General features: G+C 48.1%; 6 protein-coding genes across 6 annotated transcripts; 3 read left to right on the forward strand and 3 right to left on the reverse strand.

The window, feature by feature from the left end:
* Positions 1-312: 312 nt before the first annotated feature.
* Positions 313-2,237, forward strand: B0J16DRAFT_396093 (general substrate transporter; the record flags this gene model as incomplete). The annotated part of the gene is made up of 7 exons (XM_046132236.1): positions 313-389; positions 451-574; positions 627-1,283; positions 1,351-1,729; positions 1,781-1,803; positions 1,863-1,956; positions 2,014-2,237. 7 exons carry the CDS (start codon positions 313-315, stop codon positions 2,235-2,237), a joined length of 1,578 nt encoding a protein of 525 aa, XP_045987921.1.
* A 591-nt stretch (positions 2,238-2,828) lies between these two features.
* Positions 2,829-5,080, forward strand: B0J16DRAFT_412530 (fungal-specific transcription factor domain-containing protein). Its single transcript, XM_046133318.1, has 3 exons — positions 2,829-3,693; positions 3,744-3,868; positions 3,922-5,080. The coding sequence occupies exons 1-3, from the start codon at positions 2,854-2,856 to the stop codon at positions 4,985-4,987; spliced, it is 2,031 nt and encodes a 676-aa protein (XP_045987922.1). The 5' UTR covers positions 2,829-2,853; the 3' UTR covers positions 4,988-5,080.
* On the reverse strand, positions 5,081-6,924 carry B0J16DRAFT_361648 (uncharacterized protein). Its single transcript, XM_046129764.1, has 3 exons — positions 6,643-6,924; positions 6,390-6,590; positions 5,081-6,338 (listed from the first exon to the last, which is right to left on the reverse strand). Exons 1-3 carry the CDS (start codon positions 6,903-6,905, stop codon positions 5,108-5,110), a joined length of 1,695 nt encoding a protein of 564 aa, XP_045987923.1. The 5' UTR covers positions 6,906-6,924; the 3' UTR covers positions 5,081-5,107.
* A 1,673-nt stretch (positions 6,925-8,597) lies between these two features.
* On the reverse strand, positions 8,598-10,678 carry B0J16DRAFT_396098 (uncharacterized protein; the record flags this gene model as incomplete). The annotated part of the gene is made up of 2 exons (XM_046132237.1): positions 8,598-10,499; positions 10,589-10,678. 2 exons carry the CDS (start codon positions 10,676-10,678, stop codon positions 8,598-8,600), a joined length of 1,992 nt encoding a protein of 663 aa, XP_045987924.1.
* A 633-nt stretch (positions 10,679-11,311) lies between these two features.
* On the reverse strand, positions 11,312-12,736 carry B0J16DRAFT_317668 (Rieske [2Fe-2S] iron-sulfur domain-containing protein; the record flags this gene model as incomplete). Its single annotated transcript, XM_046125383.1, has 5 exons — positions 11,312-11,355; positions 11,436-11,564; positions 11,621-11,962; positions 12,013-12,484; positions 12,539-12,736. The coding sequence occupies 5 exons, from the start codon at positions 12,734-12,736 to the stop codon at positions 11,312-11,314; spliced, it is 1,185 nt and encodes a 394-aa protein (XP_045987925.1).
* A 773-nt stretch (positions 12,737-13,509) lies between these two features.
* On the forward strand, positions 13,510-14,625 carry B0J16DRAFT_381884 (uncharacterized protein; the record flags this gene model as incomplete). Its single annotated transcript, XM_046131194.1, has 4 exons — positions 13,510-13,602; positions 13,651-13,788; positions 13,877-14,483; positions 14,546-14,625. The coding sequence occupies 4 exons, from the start codon at positions 13,510-13,512 to the stop codon at positions 14,623-14,625; spliced, it is 918 nt and encodes a 305-aa protein (XP_045987926.1).
* Positions 14,626-15,607: the final 982 nt, after the last annotated feature.

Below are 15,607 nucleotides of genomic sequence, written 5' to 3' on the forward strand. Positions count from 1 at the left end.
CCACACTGGAATCTGCACAGACGCTCAAGCTGAAGCTCTTATAATTGATCTGCGAGATGCTGCATTCGATGCTTGTTGAGATAAAAGGCAACTTATTTCCCCGGATCCCCGGATTCTGGCACTCATTTACCCATTAATCCTTGATAACTTGCGCTTTATATCTCTAGAGGATATTATTATTCCATCTCACTTAGGCTTTGGGCAGAGTCAAAGCAACCTTTCTCCATAATCTATCTACTCTTATTCTTTGTCTGCAATTCAACTCAACTTATCGAATATAATCATTTGACCAGTCTGAGACGCATTTACAAGATGAGTTTCTTTGGTTTTCGAGGAAGGAAACTCCAGATGGCCCAGATCTGGGCTGTCATTCTGCCATGTTATCTTTTGTAAGTCTGGCTTTTGAACACGCAGACAACATTACATCGATAGCTAATTGCGTTTTGACAGGTTCGGCTATAACAACTCTATCGCTGGAGGTTTTCTCAGTCTTCCATCTTGGGTAGAAACCTTTCCGGCCCTCGACACTGTGCGTACAAAAGGAGAGACAAAGAACCATAACTCTACCCTTCAGGTATGCTCTAACACAACGATTATGAACGTGTACTAACAGCAATCTTGAAAAGGGTACGGTCGTGGCTATATACACACTGGGCTGTCTCTTCGGCTGCCTCAGTTGTATCTGGCTAGGTGACAAACTCGGCAGGAAGAAAACCATCATCTTTGGCGCTCTCATCAACACAATTGGTGCAGCTCTGCAGGTGTCCTCCTACTCACTCCCGCAGCTCATCATTGGTCGGCTCGTTTCTGGATACGGCTTCGGACACATTACGGCCACGGCTCCTAACTGGCAGGCTGAGTGTTCTGGCGCTGCCCATAGGGGTGCTGCGGTGATGCTTGAAGGCTTGTTCATCTCGCTCGGCTTGGCTATCGGAGGTTGGACTAATCTCGGCATGTCTTTCCATCACGGCTCTGTTACTTTCCGGTTTCCCATGGCACTGTCGGGTGTGCTCTCGATTATCATTATGCTTACTACGCCGCTGCTCCCGGAATCACCTCGGTGGCTGACCAAGAAGGGCAGAGTTGATCGTGCAAGACGGGTACTAGCTGACTTGACTAACACCGATATCACTTCTGTTGAGGTGCAAGAAGCAATCAGCGAGATCGAGATATCTTTATCCCTCGCCGGAGAAGCTAAGGTCAAGGATATCTTCCACAACGGCCCGCTCCGCCTCTTTCACCGCATGTGCCTCGCCTGCGCGGCGCAATGCTTCCAGCAAATGGTATGAAACCACCAAAATCCCTTGCTAAGGCAAATATTTACTCTAGTATATGGCTGACTCCAACTAGAGTGGCATCAATGCTCTGGCCTTTTATCAGGCCAAGATCTTCGAGGACTATCTGGGCCAAACACCGAGGGCAGCAAAGATCATTGCTGCTTCAGTATTCACCTGGCAGACTATATGTTCGCCCATCGGCGTCCTGACTGTGGATAGGTTCGGACGTCGCAAGTTGATGATCGTCTCTTCTCTGGGGATGGGTGTCTGTATGGCAGTTATTGCGGGCGGATCATCACAGCCATCCAACACGGCATCTGTGGGAGTAGCGGCTGCTTTCATCTTCCTCTTTTCGCTCTTCTTCCCTACTGGATTTCTTGGACTTACGTTCCTGTATGCTGCTGAGATCTCGCCTCTCAGTCATCGAGTACCCATCACGGCGATGTCCACTGGTATGTTCATTCATTCTGAACTTGACGGGGAATTCCACTAACTAATATTAGCCACCGCCTGGCTCTTCAACTTTGTAAGCTTGAGTCCTTTGAATCCATCTATGATGAGTCAAGTCCTAACACGGGCTCACAGATTGTTGCTGAAATTACTCCGATTGGGCTAGCTACCCTCAAGTACAAATATTACATCATCTACGCCGCCATTAATATTTGTCTCACTTTCCCATGTAGGTGCAACGCAATGCCCGGTATATCAAACGATCAATTTCTGACTACTTATCCAGGCGTATACTTCTTTTTCCCCGAGACCAGCGGCCTTCACTTGGAGGAGGTCGACGCTATCTTCACTGACAGTAACAATATCTTTGAAATCGTCTCTATTGCAAGGCTGAGGGGAACTTATGCTGTCAGAAGCAATATTGACAAGGCGAAAGAAGGGAAAAAAGAAGTCACAGAGATCGAGAAGAGGATACCAACACTCCAAAATTTTGGTCAGGTCTGTTGGTAGTTGGGGTTACTAATAGGCTCTATGCCTAGTAAGGGCAGGGGATTATCCAAATAGTTAGTTATCTCGGGAGGATGGAGAACGTCAGAAGAGAGGGCCTTCGCTATTGAGAAAGATAATGCAGAGAAGAAAAAGAAAACATTTACACATCCCGCAACAGGATAGCAATAAGAACTTTATTTAGTCTAAATTATACAATCTATACAGTCGATGCTATAACACCCTTTAGTATAAATACTGCATAACGTGTATTGAGAAGAGCTATTAATATATCTACAAGGTTCTAAGCTTTACGACGTTAAAGTCATGTTCACCCGTTCAGATCCGCCCAAGCGCTGTCGAGCTCATTCACTTCACCACAACTTCCTCGTAATGCTGACATCGCTAAGGGAACTCAGAAGTTCTCCAGGCTTCAAATGCCGGTAACTGTGATATTTAAGCAAGTTCAGAAGACTTTAACGTAATGGCATATTGATTTTTGACGGGTACCTTTTGCTCCCCGAGCCAGCTTAAGTAAGCACTTCCTTAGTGTCAATTTATAGCGTCATATCTCACTGGAGGTGGGGAATCCTCTCACCCTCCTTCATTAACGCACTACAACCCACAACGATGCGCCGCCATGTCTGATGCACAGGTCGAGTCCGCGAGCGAGAGACCTGCTCGTCGTCATCCTCGAGGTCTCGTAGCTTGTCTTCGGTGCAAGAGCCGCAAGCAGCGCTGCGATAATGTATATCCGGCGTGCTCCAATTGCCACGACGCGGGACAGAAGTGCTCGTATGGAGCAAGGCAAGCGCTACCAGCAGAGTATGTGAAGTCTCTCGAACGTCAGGTCTCAAAATTACAACAAGAGTTGGCCTTGTCGCGACAAAATGTCGTCAGTCCGACAAGCAATTCTTCTTTACAGCAACAACAGACACTGCCGATGGTGCCCAGCATGAATAAGCGAACAAGTTTAAGGGAGACTGCCACTTCGGACCTGGAAGCCAGCGCTGGGATTGTTGCTCCATCGCCAGATTCCTTCTTGGGGACCTCAAGCGGGTATCCTCTCACGAGGCTCCTGCGATCGGCATTGCCCTCGGTGGATGCACACCAAGGCGATCGAGCAGTAGCTTTACACGAAGTAGATGCCGCGACATGTTCTTCGGCAGCTGTACCCTTGAATGGCGGCCAGCAGGCCCAGAACGATCTATTCTCTCGCGGCTCAGACTTGCCCATCAAAGAGGTTGGCGACAAGCTCATTGAAGCGTACTATGCAAGAGTACACCCGAAGCATCCATTCCTGGCTCGAAAAAGGGTCCAGTCGCTCCACGAGGCTAGACATGAGCTCATCCCAGCGCATAAGGCCGCTCGTTCAGAAGGTGTGCGGACCAAGTGCGACTACGCGACGTTGCAACTGGTATATGCCATAGGAGCACGATACTTGCAGCTAAGCAATGACGATGATCATTCATCTCCAACGGTTAGACTTCATTCCTCACTCAGTTTAACATATCTGATTTGTGAAACTAGCGGCACTATACCTGCGCAATAGCAGATGCCGACTTTATCTTTTCAACAGGTAGTCTCGAGAGTTTGGAAACGATGCTTCTTCTCACGATATATCAATTAAGGTCACCGACTGGGCCTAGCGTGTGGTGAGCAACTGGCACAAAGTTGAAGTATAAGGGAACAACCTAACAGCCATCAGGTGGATGATAGAAACAACAATGCGGTATTGCATAGACCATGGCCTTCACCGACAAAGTAGCAATCTGTCTCCGAGCCTCGATGAACGGCGAAAACGCATATTCTGGACGGCATATATGTTGGAGAGATCCGTGGCCCGGACCATGGGTCGACCTCACTCTATTTCTGATAGAGATATTGATGTCCCACTTCCAGCCAATATCGACGATGAACTGGATACTGATGAAGCCATCCTCGCGGCCATTGCTGAGTCAAATGAGTACCCTTCGCGAATCACTACACTCACGCCAGCCATTCACATCTTCCAGCTACAACAGATTGACTCCAAGATTTCACATACGGTATGTCGCGTTGACAAGGATGTCTCTACAATCAAACCGCATAAGGTAGCTCGTCTTCGAGATGCTTTGGAAGAGTGGAAGGTTGGTATTCCTCAGACTGGCCCAGAGAACAAGCCGCATCCTTACCTGACGACCGATTATCATATGATCCAATACCATAAAGCAATCATACTTCTGAACCTTCCCCTTTTACCCACCTTAACCCCAGAGAATCCGACTTTCCACGAGATCGTCCAATCCGCCGGACAGATCTGCATTCTGTCGAAACGCCTTCATGATCAGCAGACGTACATCTCCTTCTCTTTGCTGTCATTACACGCCAACTTTATCGCCGGCTTGGTCATGGTGTACTGTTTCTGCCTAGACTCATCGATATTCAGTCCCAAATTCAGCAGCAGCGTGCGAGCTTGCAGCACAATGTTATACATCATTTCGGAACGATGGCCGAGAGCAGTGCAGGCTCGAAAGGCATTCGATCGTCTCGTTGCTGCTACAATAGAATGTGACGGCGAACCCAGCGCGGGTTTGATGAGGTCTGAAGATAACTTGCCTTTGCCGCAGGACGGTTACCAGCCAGCATTGTCGTCAGGCGAGGTTGGTTATCCGGAGGTATGGAACAGTTTCGAGTCGATACTTGGGGATCATCAGATTGACCCTGGAACTTGGATGCACGATAGTATCTTTGACACGATAGGTACATTTCAGCCAATGGATTGGACAGAGTAGGTAAATCCTGCCATACAGTTACAGTTAATCCACTGAATTAGATAGGTTTATACTTCTTAATATTTGATATTGGTACAACTGTATAGTACAAGTCCCTACATTATATATCTATACTTCAACCTAAGCCTTGCACATACGACCGTCCTTCTCCACAGCCCAAGCCTCGCTTCCAACACCCTTGTAGTTGTAAAAGAAGGATTGGGGATCGTACTTCTTCTTGATCTCCACCAGGCGGTTCCAGTTGGAGCCATAAAACACCTCCTTCCATTCAGGCTCGTTGAAATCGGCCTCGTTCATATATGTACCGCTTCCAGGGGTAACATCCTTCAGCTGGGGCATATACACCTCAGTCATCTTCTTCTGGTCGGCAGCCATATCATCCCAACGGGTAGCATCCCAAAGGGATCCAAACTGTAGTGAGATCATAGCCTTACGCCAGTAAGAGGGAATAGCGTTAGAAACACCAGTTACGCTCTCGAACTTGCCAGCGCTACCAGCGAGAACAAGTCCGGTAGAGGCAAACTTTCGGGTGAGCTTGTTAAAATCGGCGCCAGCAACGACCGAACTGGGGATGAGACGGCCACCCCACTGGAATTGAGCAGCTTGGAGTGAACCACCGGGTAGAGGTCCGTTGTAAAGCGCATAGTGGTCGTAGAAGCTCAGGGTAGAGTAGGAGGCAGTGAATGTAAGGCCGGCCTTGGTGAGGTAGTCGGTAAAGGGAGCGAGGATGGTATCACGCACGAAGTCGCCAGTTGAGTTCGCAATAGTAACGGGTGTGATAGCGAAATAAGCTCCGGTGAGAATATAGGTAACGGTGGAATCGTTGCCGATCATACCGGGCAGAAGCTCGTGGAATCTGTTGACAGCAGCGTAGTATGCATCCTTGTCGGCGCCGGCGATAAGCGTAAGTTTGGCGCCACCAATGGTAGTGGTCTTGTGGGCGCGAACAGTCATAGATGTTACGACACCAAAGCTGGCACCACCACCACCGCTCATAGCCCAATAAAGGTCTTTGTGTTGGTTAGTAGCAGTGGCGGTAATAACATTGCCATCGGCAGTAACAACCTCGTACTCAAGGGCATTATCAGCGCCCATGCCGTAGCTGGTACTCAGAGGAGAGTGGCCACCACCAAGAGTGAAACCAGCAAGGCCAACAGTAGGGCACTCGCCTGGCACGCTAGTAAGGCCATTGTCATGGGCGAATTTAACAGAATCATAACCTTGAACACCAGCACCAAGCTTAAGAGCAGGGCCAGTATACAGCTTATCAGACCATTGAACAACTTCCTGCTTCTTCATATGATGGGTCCAGATGGCCAGACTTCCAGCACCAGTAGAACGGCCAAAGTAACTAAAGCAGAAAGTCAGTAAGCATAATCCACAAGGCGTTGGAAGAACATACTCATGGGCTGTGTTTCGGACGACTAGTCGGATGTTGTATGTTTTGGCAAACTTGATAGCGGTAGCAACATCGCGGGCACTGGACACCTTGACGGCGTAGCTGACATAGTTGCCAAGAGTACAAGGCTTTGACTTTGTCACAAACGGATCACAAGATTGGTTGGCGAACCAGTTCTGCATGACCGAGGATGAAGTCTCGATGCTATCAACCGTTAGTCTGGAAAAGAATTCTGGCTACAAGGGTTTTCGCGTACTGTGTCATGGGCCACTTCCAGTCAGCCTTCACAGCGGCGCAAGCCTCCTCGTCGAAGTTGGGCTCGTGGCAAGGCGAGCCAAGGGGCACCGTTGCGATAAGAGCGCCATTGACGGTGCTGTTGAACTTGGTCCACACTTTATCGGTCGGCCAGCAGTCATCGCTGGGTAGGCAGCGACAATTGTTGCGAGCATGGAGGTGAGCGTTGGAGCTACCGGTAAAGAATGCTAAAGGCAGAAGCGCCAAGGAGAGAATTGACTTCATATTGGGCAGTTGGGCTTGGCTGGGCGGAATGAGCTGAAGTGGTGTGGCAGGAGGGGGACAATTATCGTATTTATGCATGGAATTTGATGCTGTATGCCCTGTTCCCCTATTAATCTATATCCAGTCTAATACACCGGCTCTAAACCCTTCCAGTCTCACCGCAGCACTAGCAAGCATGGACTGCAGCTGTTATCTGAGAGAATTCAATGCTCTCTCCAACGTGCATTCCCTTTCTTGGCAGATCCCCCAGAGGGATCTGTAGTAAGGGTCTAAGGGAGTATATCCGTATCCGAGGTAAAGATAGCACAATCGTCGGAGATTAGATACGAAAGAAGTAAAAGGCCTCCATATCCCTGCAGCTGATGACACCAGCCTGTCTTGGCGGACAAGAACCCGAGCTGACTAACGTGCAGCTTAAGGCCATGATCTACGGATAATAAGCCACACGTGGCACACAAAGAGCCCAGTGTCTTACGGATCCGGTTTAGACGGACAAGAGCGGAGGCTAATTTGTCAAAGACGGAAATATCACGAGTCAAGTTTTGGGGCTTTAAAAAGTCAAAGCAAACCATCCACACTCGCGATCTGAGCGTTCTCCATCAGGTGGTCCCCGCTTTCCCGACATCTGCAAGGCAACAAGCTTGCTGCAGACATTCATGACAATGGCGACATCCTTGGACGGTAAATATTCCGAACGCAGCGCCACCCCGAAATAAAATCTGACCACTAACGCTCGCCGCCAGCACTAACCAGTCTTTGCTTGGGAAAAGCGCCGACGCCACTCAAGCTAACATGTTCTAGTTCGTCCATTATCTTAACGGCCATGAACAGCTTCCCCACTGCCAGTCAAACCCCTTCGCCCCTTGAAACGCGCCTTGCAGAGCCGCCTCGACGGCGAATCAAAGGCGCTGGGGGTCAGGACTAGCTGCGAGTTACCTGCCGGAAATAATCCTTGGACCTTCTTGGCAGCCCGTCTCTAGCGGATTTACACTACCAAATGGTTCTAGTGGGTAGGCATGGAGTCATGGATCAATCGACTTTCCGCATTCGGGATGAAAATCCTGGACGAGTTCCTCTGTTGGTGATCTACAGGCCCCGTCCGGAGCGTTCGGGAATCTGAATGTTAATTTATGTCTATCGACCTATGATTTTAATTTTTACATTGGCCAACACAACAACGCAAGAGGCTCCCTTCCAAGTGGTAGAGAAACTTGTTCTTAGCTTTGGAATGGGAGGCAAACCGCAGGGATAAAAACTAAGTATTTCAAGCTGAAGCATAGAGTGCATTACAGAGTGCATTACACTGCGCGGCGCAGTCACCATCCCGCTAGCCCATTTTAGCACCCTTGCAGTGATTTCAGTGGCATGGGGCTGCTCACTACCCTGCAGAGGCAAAACAGGCCCCTCTAATGCGCAACATAACAAGTTGACAATTACTCTATTCGGATGATAGGAAAGTTTCTTCCCTGTAGATGTTAGCAGCCGGTTAGTAAAGGAACAGTTTCCAGGCCATTCGACCACGATATTTTTACTTGAGGTTTTATCGGAGAATTATCTACACTAAATTGAGTGACTGCATAACAGACCGTTTACTTGGCGCAGCTGCGAGCCGCAGCAATGGGTGCGTCTGTGCCCTGTCCTGGTTCTTGAATATCTTTTACATTCTGCTCTATTTTATGATTTACAACCTGTTTACCCCATAACTGTTCTCAGCTGTTTATTGCGAAGCATATCAGCCCAGTATACATCCGGGACTCCAGCATCAAGCGCTTCCCATATGTGTTCGACGAGTACCTGGTATTTCTTAACCTTTTGGAGAGGAAGTACATGCCAGTATATCGACAAACGAGACATAACGAATCTGCGCGCCCGGGCTATTTCAATCGAGTGACTAATAATCGAAGGTGGCATTGCTCTGAGATCGCCGGCTTCTGATGCACTGTCCAATTCCGATGCATCCGGTGACTTGTGGCGCAGTTCGCTCGAGAGTGCTACAATTATAGGAGCTTGGATGCTTCTAGTCCTTGAATCAAGAGGAATGCCTTGAAGCATGCCCAAGATGTGCAGAGCCAGTTTCATAAGCCACTCGTCCGTTTCATCCCGGCTGGGTACATGGGAGGGCGCCTCTGGTTGAAGGATCCTCTGGGGGTTCCATGGCTGATAGCGTTGGATGAGCAAGTCTGGGAAAACGCGGTACAGCTGGAGCAGAGAAGTGTACCAAAACACTTCATCAAGTATCTTGAAGTGCTCAGGTGTGGTGTGAGGATCTCCCAGTACGACGATGGTAGAGGCGTCAAGAGGACTATATTCCAAGATCCTATTTTCCAATCGGTGAGCCTCGTTTAGTGTGTCGCGGAGAAAATTGACATCGGCGTCGCGAATGAATCGCAAATGTGGTAAGCGCTTCCGTAGCTTGTAAATGAGTCTACTCGTGTCGGTGAAGATGCTCACAGCTCCGCGAGTAACACCACTGAAAGGATTCGGCGTGATGAAGGAGTTGAGTGGCAGTGGCCCAGATGTGCGAGGGAGTCCTGCGGCTGAGTTCCCCAGCTGTTCAGTATCTGTGATAAAAGATAACACCATGGTCCAATATTCCAAAGCCTCTTGAACAAACGAGATGACGGATGTAGTCCCTGTTGAAGAGGTGTATGACTGTAGGGTCGCCCATATCTCATTGAACTGATTCGGCACGAGATCTGTCGGGTTAACCCAGCACGATGTGTGGCCTAACAGAAAGGCCGTCAACAGACGGTCTTCCCGCATAGGTGTTTCCTGTACGCATTCAAGGGCAAGCGTGCGTTCCTGTGCTGCAATCTTGGAAAAGTAGGGAATCTCATTGGAGAGACATGACGCAGCCATGCTTTGCATAGTATGATGCAAGGCTCCAGACGACTGCCACATGGCCTGGATGATAATTCGGATGATGCTGGAGTTGCTGTCCCAAGTGCAGTACCGCGGGAGAACGTCCTGGAAAAAGTATGTTGACAGGGACGACGAGACATGGTGTATCTCGCGTAGCCGGCTTGACTCGGGGATACTGATAATCTGGTCCTGGCTTACGTCTTCCGCTGAACTACTATTAATTGGTCCGTCTCTCAGCATATCGGATGCATCATCCCCGATGGGGATCGGGTTAGAGTCCTGGGGTGTCTCCTCAACACGACCTTGCAGGGGAACACTCATCCAGTCAGGCCCTTCACTCGGGAGCAGAAATCCATTGAGGGTTGTATCCTCTAGACCAAACAAAGCAGAGCTGTCTTCTAAGCAATGGGCGTCAAGGTGGTAGGATTGACTCCATAGTCCAAATAGAGGGCCTAGTGAGTGATCATGAGACAAGACTGTGATGGGGGCCTCGTCGGAGGAAGATACTGCAGCCTGAGAACTGGGCACGGTAAAGCCAGCCTCGGTGATCAGATTCTGGAAATTGTTATCAGTGGTCGGTACAGATATGGCCGCTGTCTCTTGTGAGGTGTCGCTTTGCTGCCGTTGCACCTCGTGCTTATATGACCACCGAATATGCGTGTTGTAACCAGAGCAAGCAACCGCACGACTCTCGCAGCGGGTGCATGAAGGTTTCTTCTCGTCGCATTTAGTCTATTTACCAATTGGTGAGTTTCTTGGACTTTTTGAGGACCTCGCTTTGAAATGAGGGAGGGGTCGTGACGTGGGGGATAAATACATACCCTCAGAGCTTTGCATTGGCGGCATCCCTGTCGCGATTTACGATGAGATGCCTTTGTTTGTTTGGCAGTTTTCTGTGGTGGCGGAGACATGTTGTCAAGTTGGAAGATCAAAAGAAGATGCCGAGATTGAATCGTAATGCATAGATGCTGATACGGGCAAAGCTAGTGACCCCTCTCTCCCTGCTGATATGATGGGAATGACTCGGTATCTAATCGGCCAGCTAGGTTACACTACAATGCCGCCCCACATACGCTAATCTGATGGTACTCTGTCTAACCCGCTAGGTCATCGGTATCATCGTGTGTGATTACGTTTGTACATGTTTTCAAATACTGTTGGATTGATTGAAGGTGTAAGCTACATAAATGTGTGGCCTCATCCATTGTGAACAAAACTGAGGTGTTGACAGGCGAGAGTTTATCACCTTGACACGAATCAACAGATTAATAACATCGAAAACTAATCACCCATAAATCAGTAGCAACTTGAGACTTTGAATTCAATTAAATGCATTTTTGCAATGGACCTGGCTATTTCTTGAATGTTTCCGTGTGGCGAATCACTTCACTCCAAGTGACCAACCTTGACGCCAACCCAGCGTCATTAATATGCAGTTATGGATTTTTCCAGGCAAAATGTCTCAATAGAGACAAAACCCCTCCATTAAGCTCTAAACTTCAAGGTTCTTGTAGTCTCTTGGGACTACGACCGTTTGCACCTCATCACCAGTCCAACTTCTTCTCCCCACAATCAACGGCTGCGCAAACTGTCACACCTTGTCAGAATTCTCCAGTTCGAACAAGAGGTACTCAAATACTTGATTGGATAAACTAGTTGAGTACTTACTTGATTCTGCCTTGGCAGTGACCTTATCAGTCGGTTGAGCTTTTACCTCGGCGGGTCGAATTTCACAACCTTGGAGTCTTTCTTGCTTAATGTGACTCTCTACCACAGAAGCGATCTTTTCTTGATATTCTGTGAGACAAGTTAGCACTTAATGCTCATCAAAGTCAGCGCACGGGTATACTTACGGCTAGTCGAAACTGCGTCGTACCCAAAAGCTGTCACTTTCTTGTGCTCGGCCTCCAGAGCCTGAATTCTCTGCTTGACCTCTTGCTCCAGGTTCTCCCTGGTAGTCTGGTCAAGTTGAGGGCTCCCGGAACTCTTTGCAGAGTACAGATCACAACGAACGGATGTTTTGGTGGCAGAGATGGGATTGTATGTGATCTGGTACCAATAGTTGGAACCTGAAGCTGTGTGCACTACCGTCAGGGGGTAGATATCAAGTCGAGCGGTTGTAGTAGCGAAGAACATAGGGAACAATTTGGCCATTCCCGTTGCCGGGGTTGGCCCCGAAGGTCCGAACTCGTTGACTGCTTGATTCGTTAGATAATGCCGTAAAGGGATATGCTCTTGAACTTACCTATCAGCTTCCAATTAAAGACGCCGTCGAGTTCAAAGCTATGGACCTGGCTAAGATCCGGTGTGATCTTGACTAATGTTCTAGTCGCAACCCCCTGCGGTGGTGTGCTCTCGGCAATCTTGGGATCTGTTTCGGGGTTGATGTATAGAAATCCGTTCTTATCCTCCTTTGTGTTGATCGCAAAGAGACCGTTCTGGCTTCTATCAAAGCTCGGGTTGTTATCAAAGTAGGGCGCTTTGATAAGACGACCAGTATAATCGTAACTCCATCCGTGAAACCGGCAACCCAGGACAGTGGATGATCCGGCGTCTTTTCTCGCCACTGGGAAAGCACGGTGGCGGCAGACATTATGAAAAGATCTTACAATCTTGTCCTTACCTAAGATCATAAAGAAGCGAAAGCCGGCTACCTCGTAAACAATGTAGTCACCAGGTTTCTTGAAACGGCCACGATGGCTGACACATGTCCAGGTCTAACGGGAGGTTTGAGTATATAGGCATTTGATGGAATGGAATACAATGCTTACCTGGCTAAAGATCGCTCGTCTTTCGGCTTGGAATCGTTCAGCGTTTGACCACCATCCCTTGGGAAGAGATACGGGGTTTGCGGTCTTGTTCTCTAATGTACCGGCTGCATGAGATTTCTTGTTGGCCAAGAACCAGACACTCAAGAGGCTTGAGACTGCCAGGGCAAGTAGGGCCCCGAGTAGATTTAGAGAGGTCATGTCGCTGATTTCCTTTACGCGGTGGCTATTCCTTGCAAACTTTGAGAGTACCGCAGGATATTCAAGCGAATGGCACAGGTCAAAGTGTAGAGGGGTAGCTAGTAGCTTGGCTTAATAAAATGGCAGATAAACATCAATCAAGACATCACAGATGCGTTCAAGTCGACCTGATGCACTTGCCATACTTCCTCTCCGTCTTACCAGATAGGGAAAGCGAATTCAAATATCATCACCATGTTGCATATCTGGCGTGCCGCTCTGCTATGCAAGATACGAAGATCTTCCAGATCAATCAAAGTTCATAATGTCAGCAGTATTCAATTGCCCGATGTGGATGCAGATTTCATACCGACAACGTTCCAAACGTCCCTAATCCCTAGGCTATACACTAACGTACAAAACTTCCCGATAGCGTTAGCACACTAAACTTGGGGGGACTGTCAGTGGAGGCCGCTATTCGTTAGACCATTGGCGCTAAAACAAGGGTCGCCCCGTTGATGCAGATAACAGATGTGAGGGTTGACGATGCTCCGCACCCTAACGTTTATAGTTGCCAGATTGGGAAAACATGTGCAATGATAGCATAATTCGTCAAGCCATACACATCTTACGATAATCTCGCAATGCAAATGATGGAGTCGATGATGTATTTGATTCAAAGCTATAGTTGCTTCTTACCCAGTGTCGCCAATCTTCATCCTAAGAGCATTGCCTCGCACTTTTTCCATTGAGTCTATTCGTTCGGGCTTTCAGTTTGATCAAATCTATTCGCAATGTCCGCCAACGACTTTTCTGTTACTCTTCCTTCGTCCTGGTACACAAGCAAAGGCATCGGCGCCTTAGAGAAACGAGCGATCTTTCTCAAGGTAGTCTATCTGGATGATTTACCCTATGCCTGCTGACATTTCTTTTAGTCGTGGATTCTACTTGGAACTGTCACCAAGTATCCTGAGAAGGGCGTTGATTACAAAAATGAACTATGCCAGGTGAACTTTACGGTGCGTCGTTGTGAAGATGACTGGCATTCCCTCAAGGTCTTTCGCGACAGCGATGTAAGTATGATTCGTCCGTCCACTAGCAAGGCATTTGTATTCTCCCCTAGGGTTGATAATTTGAATCTGACACGAATCGTGATCCTAGGGCGCCGAGCTGCGCAGCTATTTGACCAAGACGGGAATGCTATTCTTCACTTTATCCGACGAGACCGTATCTTTCAGCGAGTACTTCCCAGGCTTAGAGCCCCTGCTTGATGGCGTCGACTTCACCAAGATGGCCTTGAGGCGACCTCTCAAGTATCATAGCAACAACAACTGGAAGGCCACCGTAGACGCTTACCAAGAATGTCTCCACTGCGCATACGCACACCCCGAGTTCGCCGTCGAGTTCAAACCCTCAGTCTACAAAGTTACAGAGCACCACAACTATTCCCAGCACATCGCAGATGCCACATCGGGTGGCGAGACAGGCTTGTTTCTCTACTTGTTCCCCAACTGCACACTCAGCTTGTACGCTGGTGGTTTGACCTGCTGGCGTACCAGCCCAACCGAGGAACCTGGCAGGGCGAGAATGGAGTTTGATTACTATCACGAGCAGCCTGAGGGATCAGCTATATTCGAAGAGTGGTACAGATTTACTCGTAATGTTGCCCTGGAGGACATTGAGCTCTGTGAAAAGTCACAGGCTAATCACAACGTCGGCATCTACAACAGCGGACTTCTTAATCCCGAGAAGGAGAATGGTGTTGTCTGTAAGTCATTCAGCAGTGTGGCAAACGAAAGAGCAACTCGAAACTAATTGTTCAATTCCTAGATTTCCACAACCGTATTTTTGAGCTATGCAGCGAACAGTATGAGAAAGAGTCCGGCAAAGCAGTTCAAGCAACTGCTTAGTAGCATAAGTAGCAGGGGTAACTATCATCGGAACTATCATTTGACAAAGGTCGGGTTCCTAGAGGTAAGATAAGCATTATACAGGAGAAGTAATTATAGTAGTCTTAAGCAAGATAGTTAAAGGTACTACTTAGTTATTACAAAACACATTCTTTTTAACATTTATCCAGATTCTAGACTTAATACTTTCTCAACCTAGCTCTTTATAGTTAAGATAAAAGGTACTCAAAGCAAATATAGTAACGAGGTTTAGTGTTCTAAAACTTGATTGTATTTCTTATGTCTCTGGTAGACTTGTGTTACATTGTCTAGTATCGCAATGTATGGGGCTGCTAACTACATCTTTAGTTCCCCCCAGCACTGATAGGTAAACGATTAGCACAGCAACGTGCTAGGAACCAAAACAGCAATTCTGATAACAGACAAGCATTAGAAGCCGAATGCCAAACACTAAAACACGGGGAAATGCACCCGTCGCTCTATCCTTCCCTTTTAGGACAAGTCCCAGCTTACCCACGTTTAATCACTTATCTTCGGGGGCCCGCGACGTCATGTTGCTGATATACATCGACCAGTAGATTGGCTAGTCTTTACAACTATCGCCTTGCGCGAGTTAATGCTCAAGACGATAGTGCATTTCGAAACCTAGTTTTAGTACAGATTTACAGGACTTTACAACCGAGTCTAGACCCCAGACCCGGGAGGCGGAAACATCTTATCGGCCGGATAACTACACTAGAAGCGGCATAGCTTATATCGGCGCCCGCAAGATAGGCCTATCCAGGGGAAGCAAGAAAACTGAGGCTATTGGTCCTAAGTAACAAAAGAATTGAGGAAAGTCTCGACGAGAATTAAAGCTTTCTAGCCTGGTTTATTTTGTCAGTCTGACTGAATGTTCGAATTCCTTTTGATTTCAGGTGGTCTGCGTACTATAATAAACTTGGACTGGATTATCTCTATCGTTATATACGGAATCCCGGGG

Source organism: Fusarium flagelliforme (assembly GCF_020744385.1).
Source record: "Fusarium flagelliforme strain FIESC 12 MPI-CAGE-AA-0113 chromosome Unknown B0J16scaffold_2, whole genome shotgun sequence".
Taxonomy (NCBI): Eukaryota; Fungi; Ascomycota; class Sordariomycetes; order Hypocreales; family Nectriaceae; genus Fusarium; species Fusarium flagelliforme.

Excerpts from the sequence above, each read along its gene's own strand:
- B0J16DRAFT_412530 (XM_046133318.1), top strand. The coding sequence starts at position 2,854 with ATGTCTGATGCACAGGTCGAGTCCGCGAGCGAGAGACCTGCTCGTCGT. Across the intron at positions 3,694-3,743 it reads ATGATCATTCATCTCCAACG|CGGCACTATACCTGCGCAAT; the intron begins GTTAGACTTCAT and ends TTGTGAAACTAG. Across the intron at positions 3,869-3,921 it reads CCGACTGGGCCTAGCGTGTG|GTGGATGATAGAAACAACAA; the intron begins GTGAGCAACTGG and ends AACAGCCATCAG.
- B0J16DRAFT_361648 (XM_046129764.1), bottom strand. The coding sequence starts at position 6,905 with ATGAAGTCAATTCTCTCCTTGGCGCTTCTGCCTTTAGCATTCTTTACC. Across the intron at positions 6,591-6,642 it reads TGGAAGTGGCCCATGACACA|CATCGAGACTTCATCCTCGG; the intron begins GTACGCGAAAAC and ends AACGGTTGATAG. Across the intron at positions 6,339-6,389 it reads GTCCGAAACACAGCCCATGA|TTACTTTGGCCGTTCTACTG; the intron begins GTATGTTCTTCC and ends TTTCTGCTTTAG.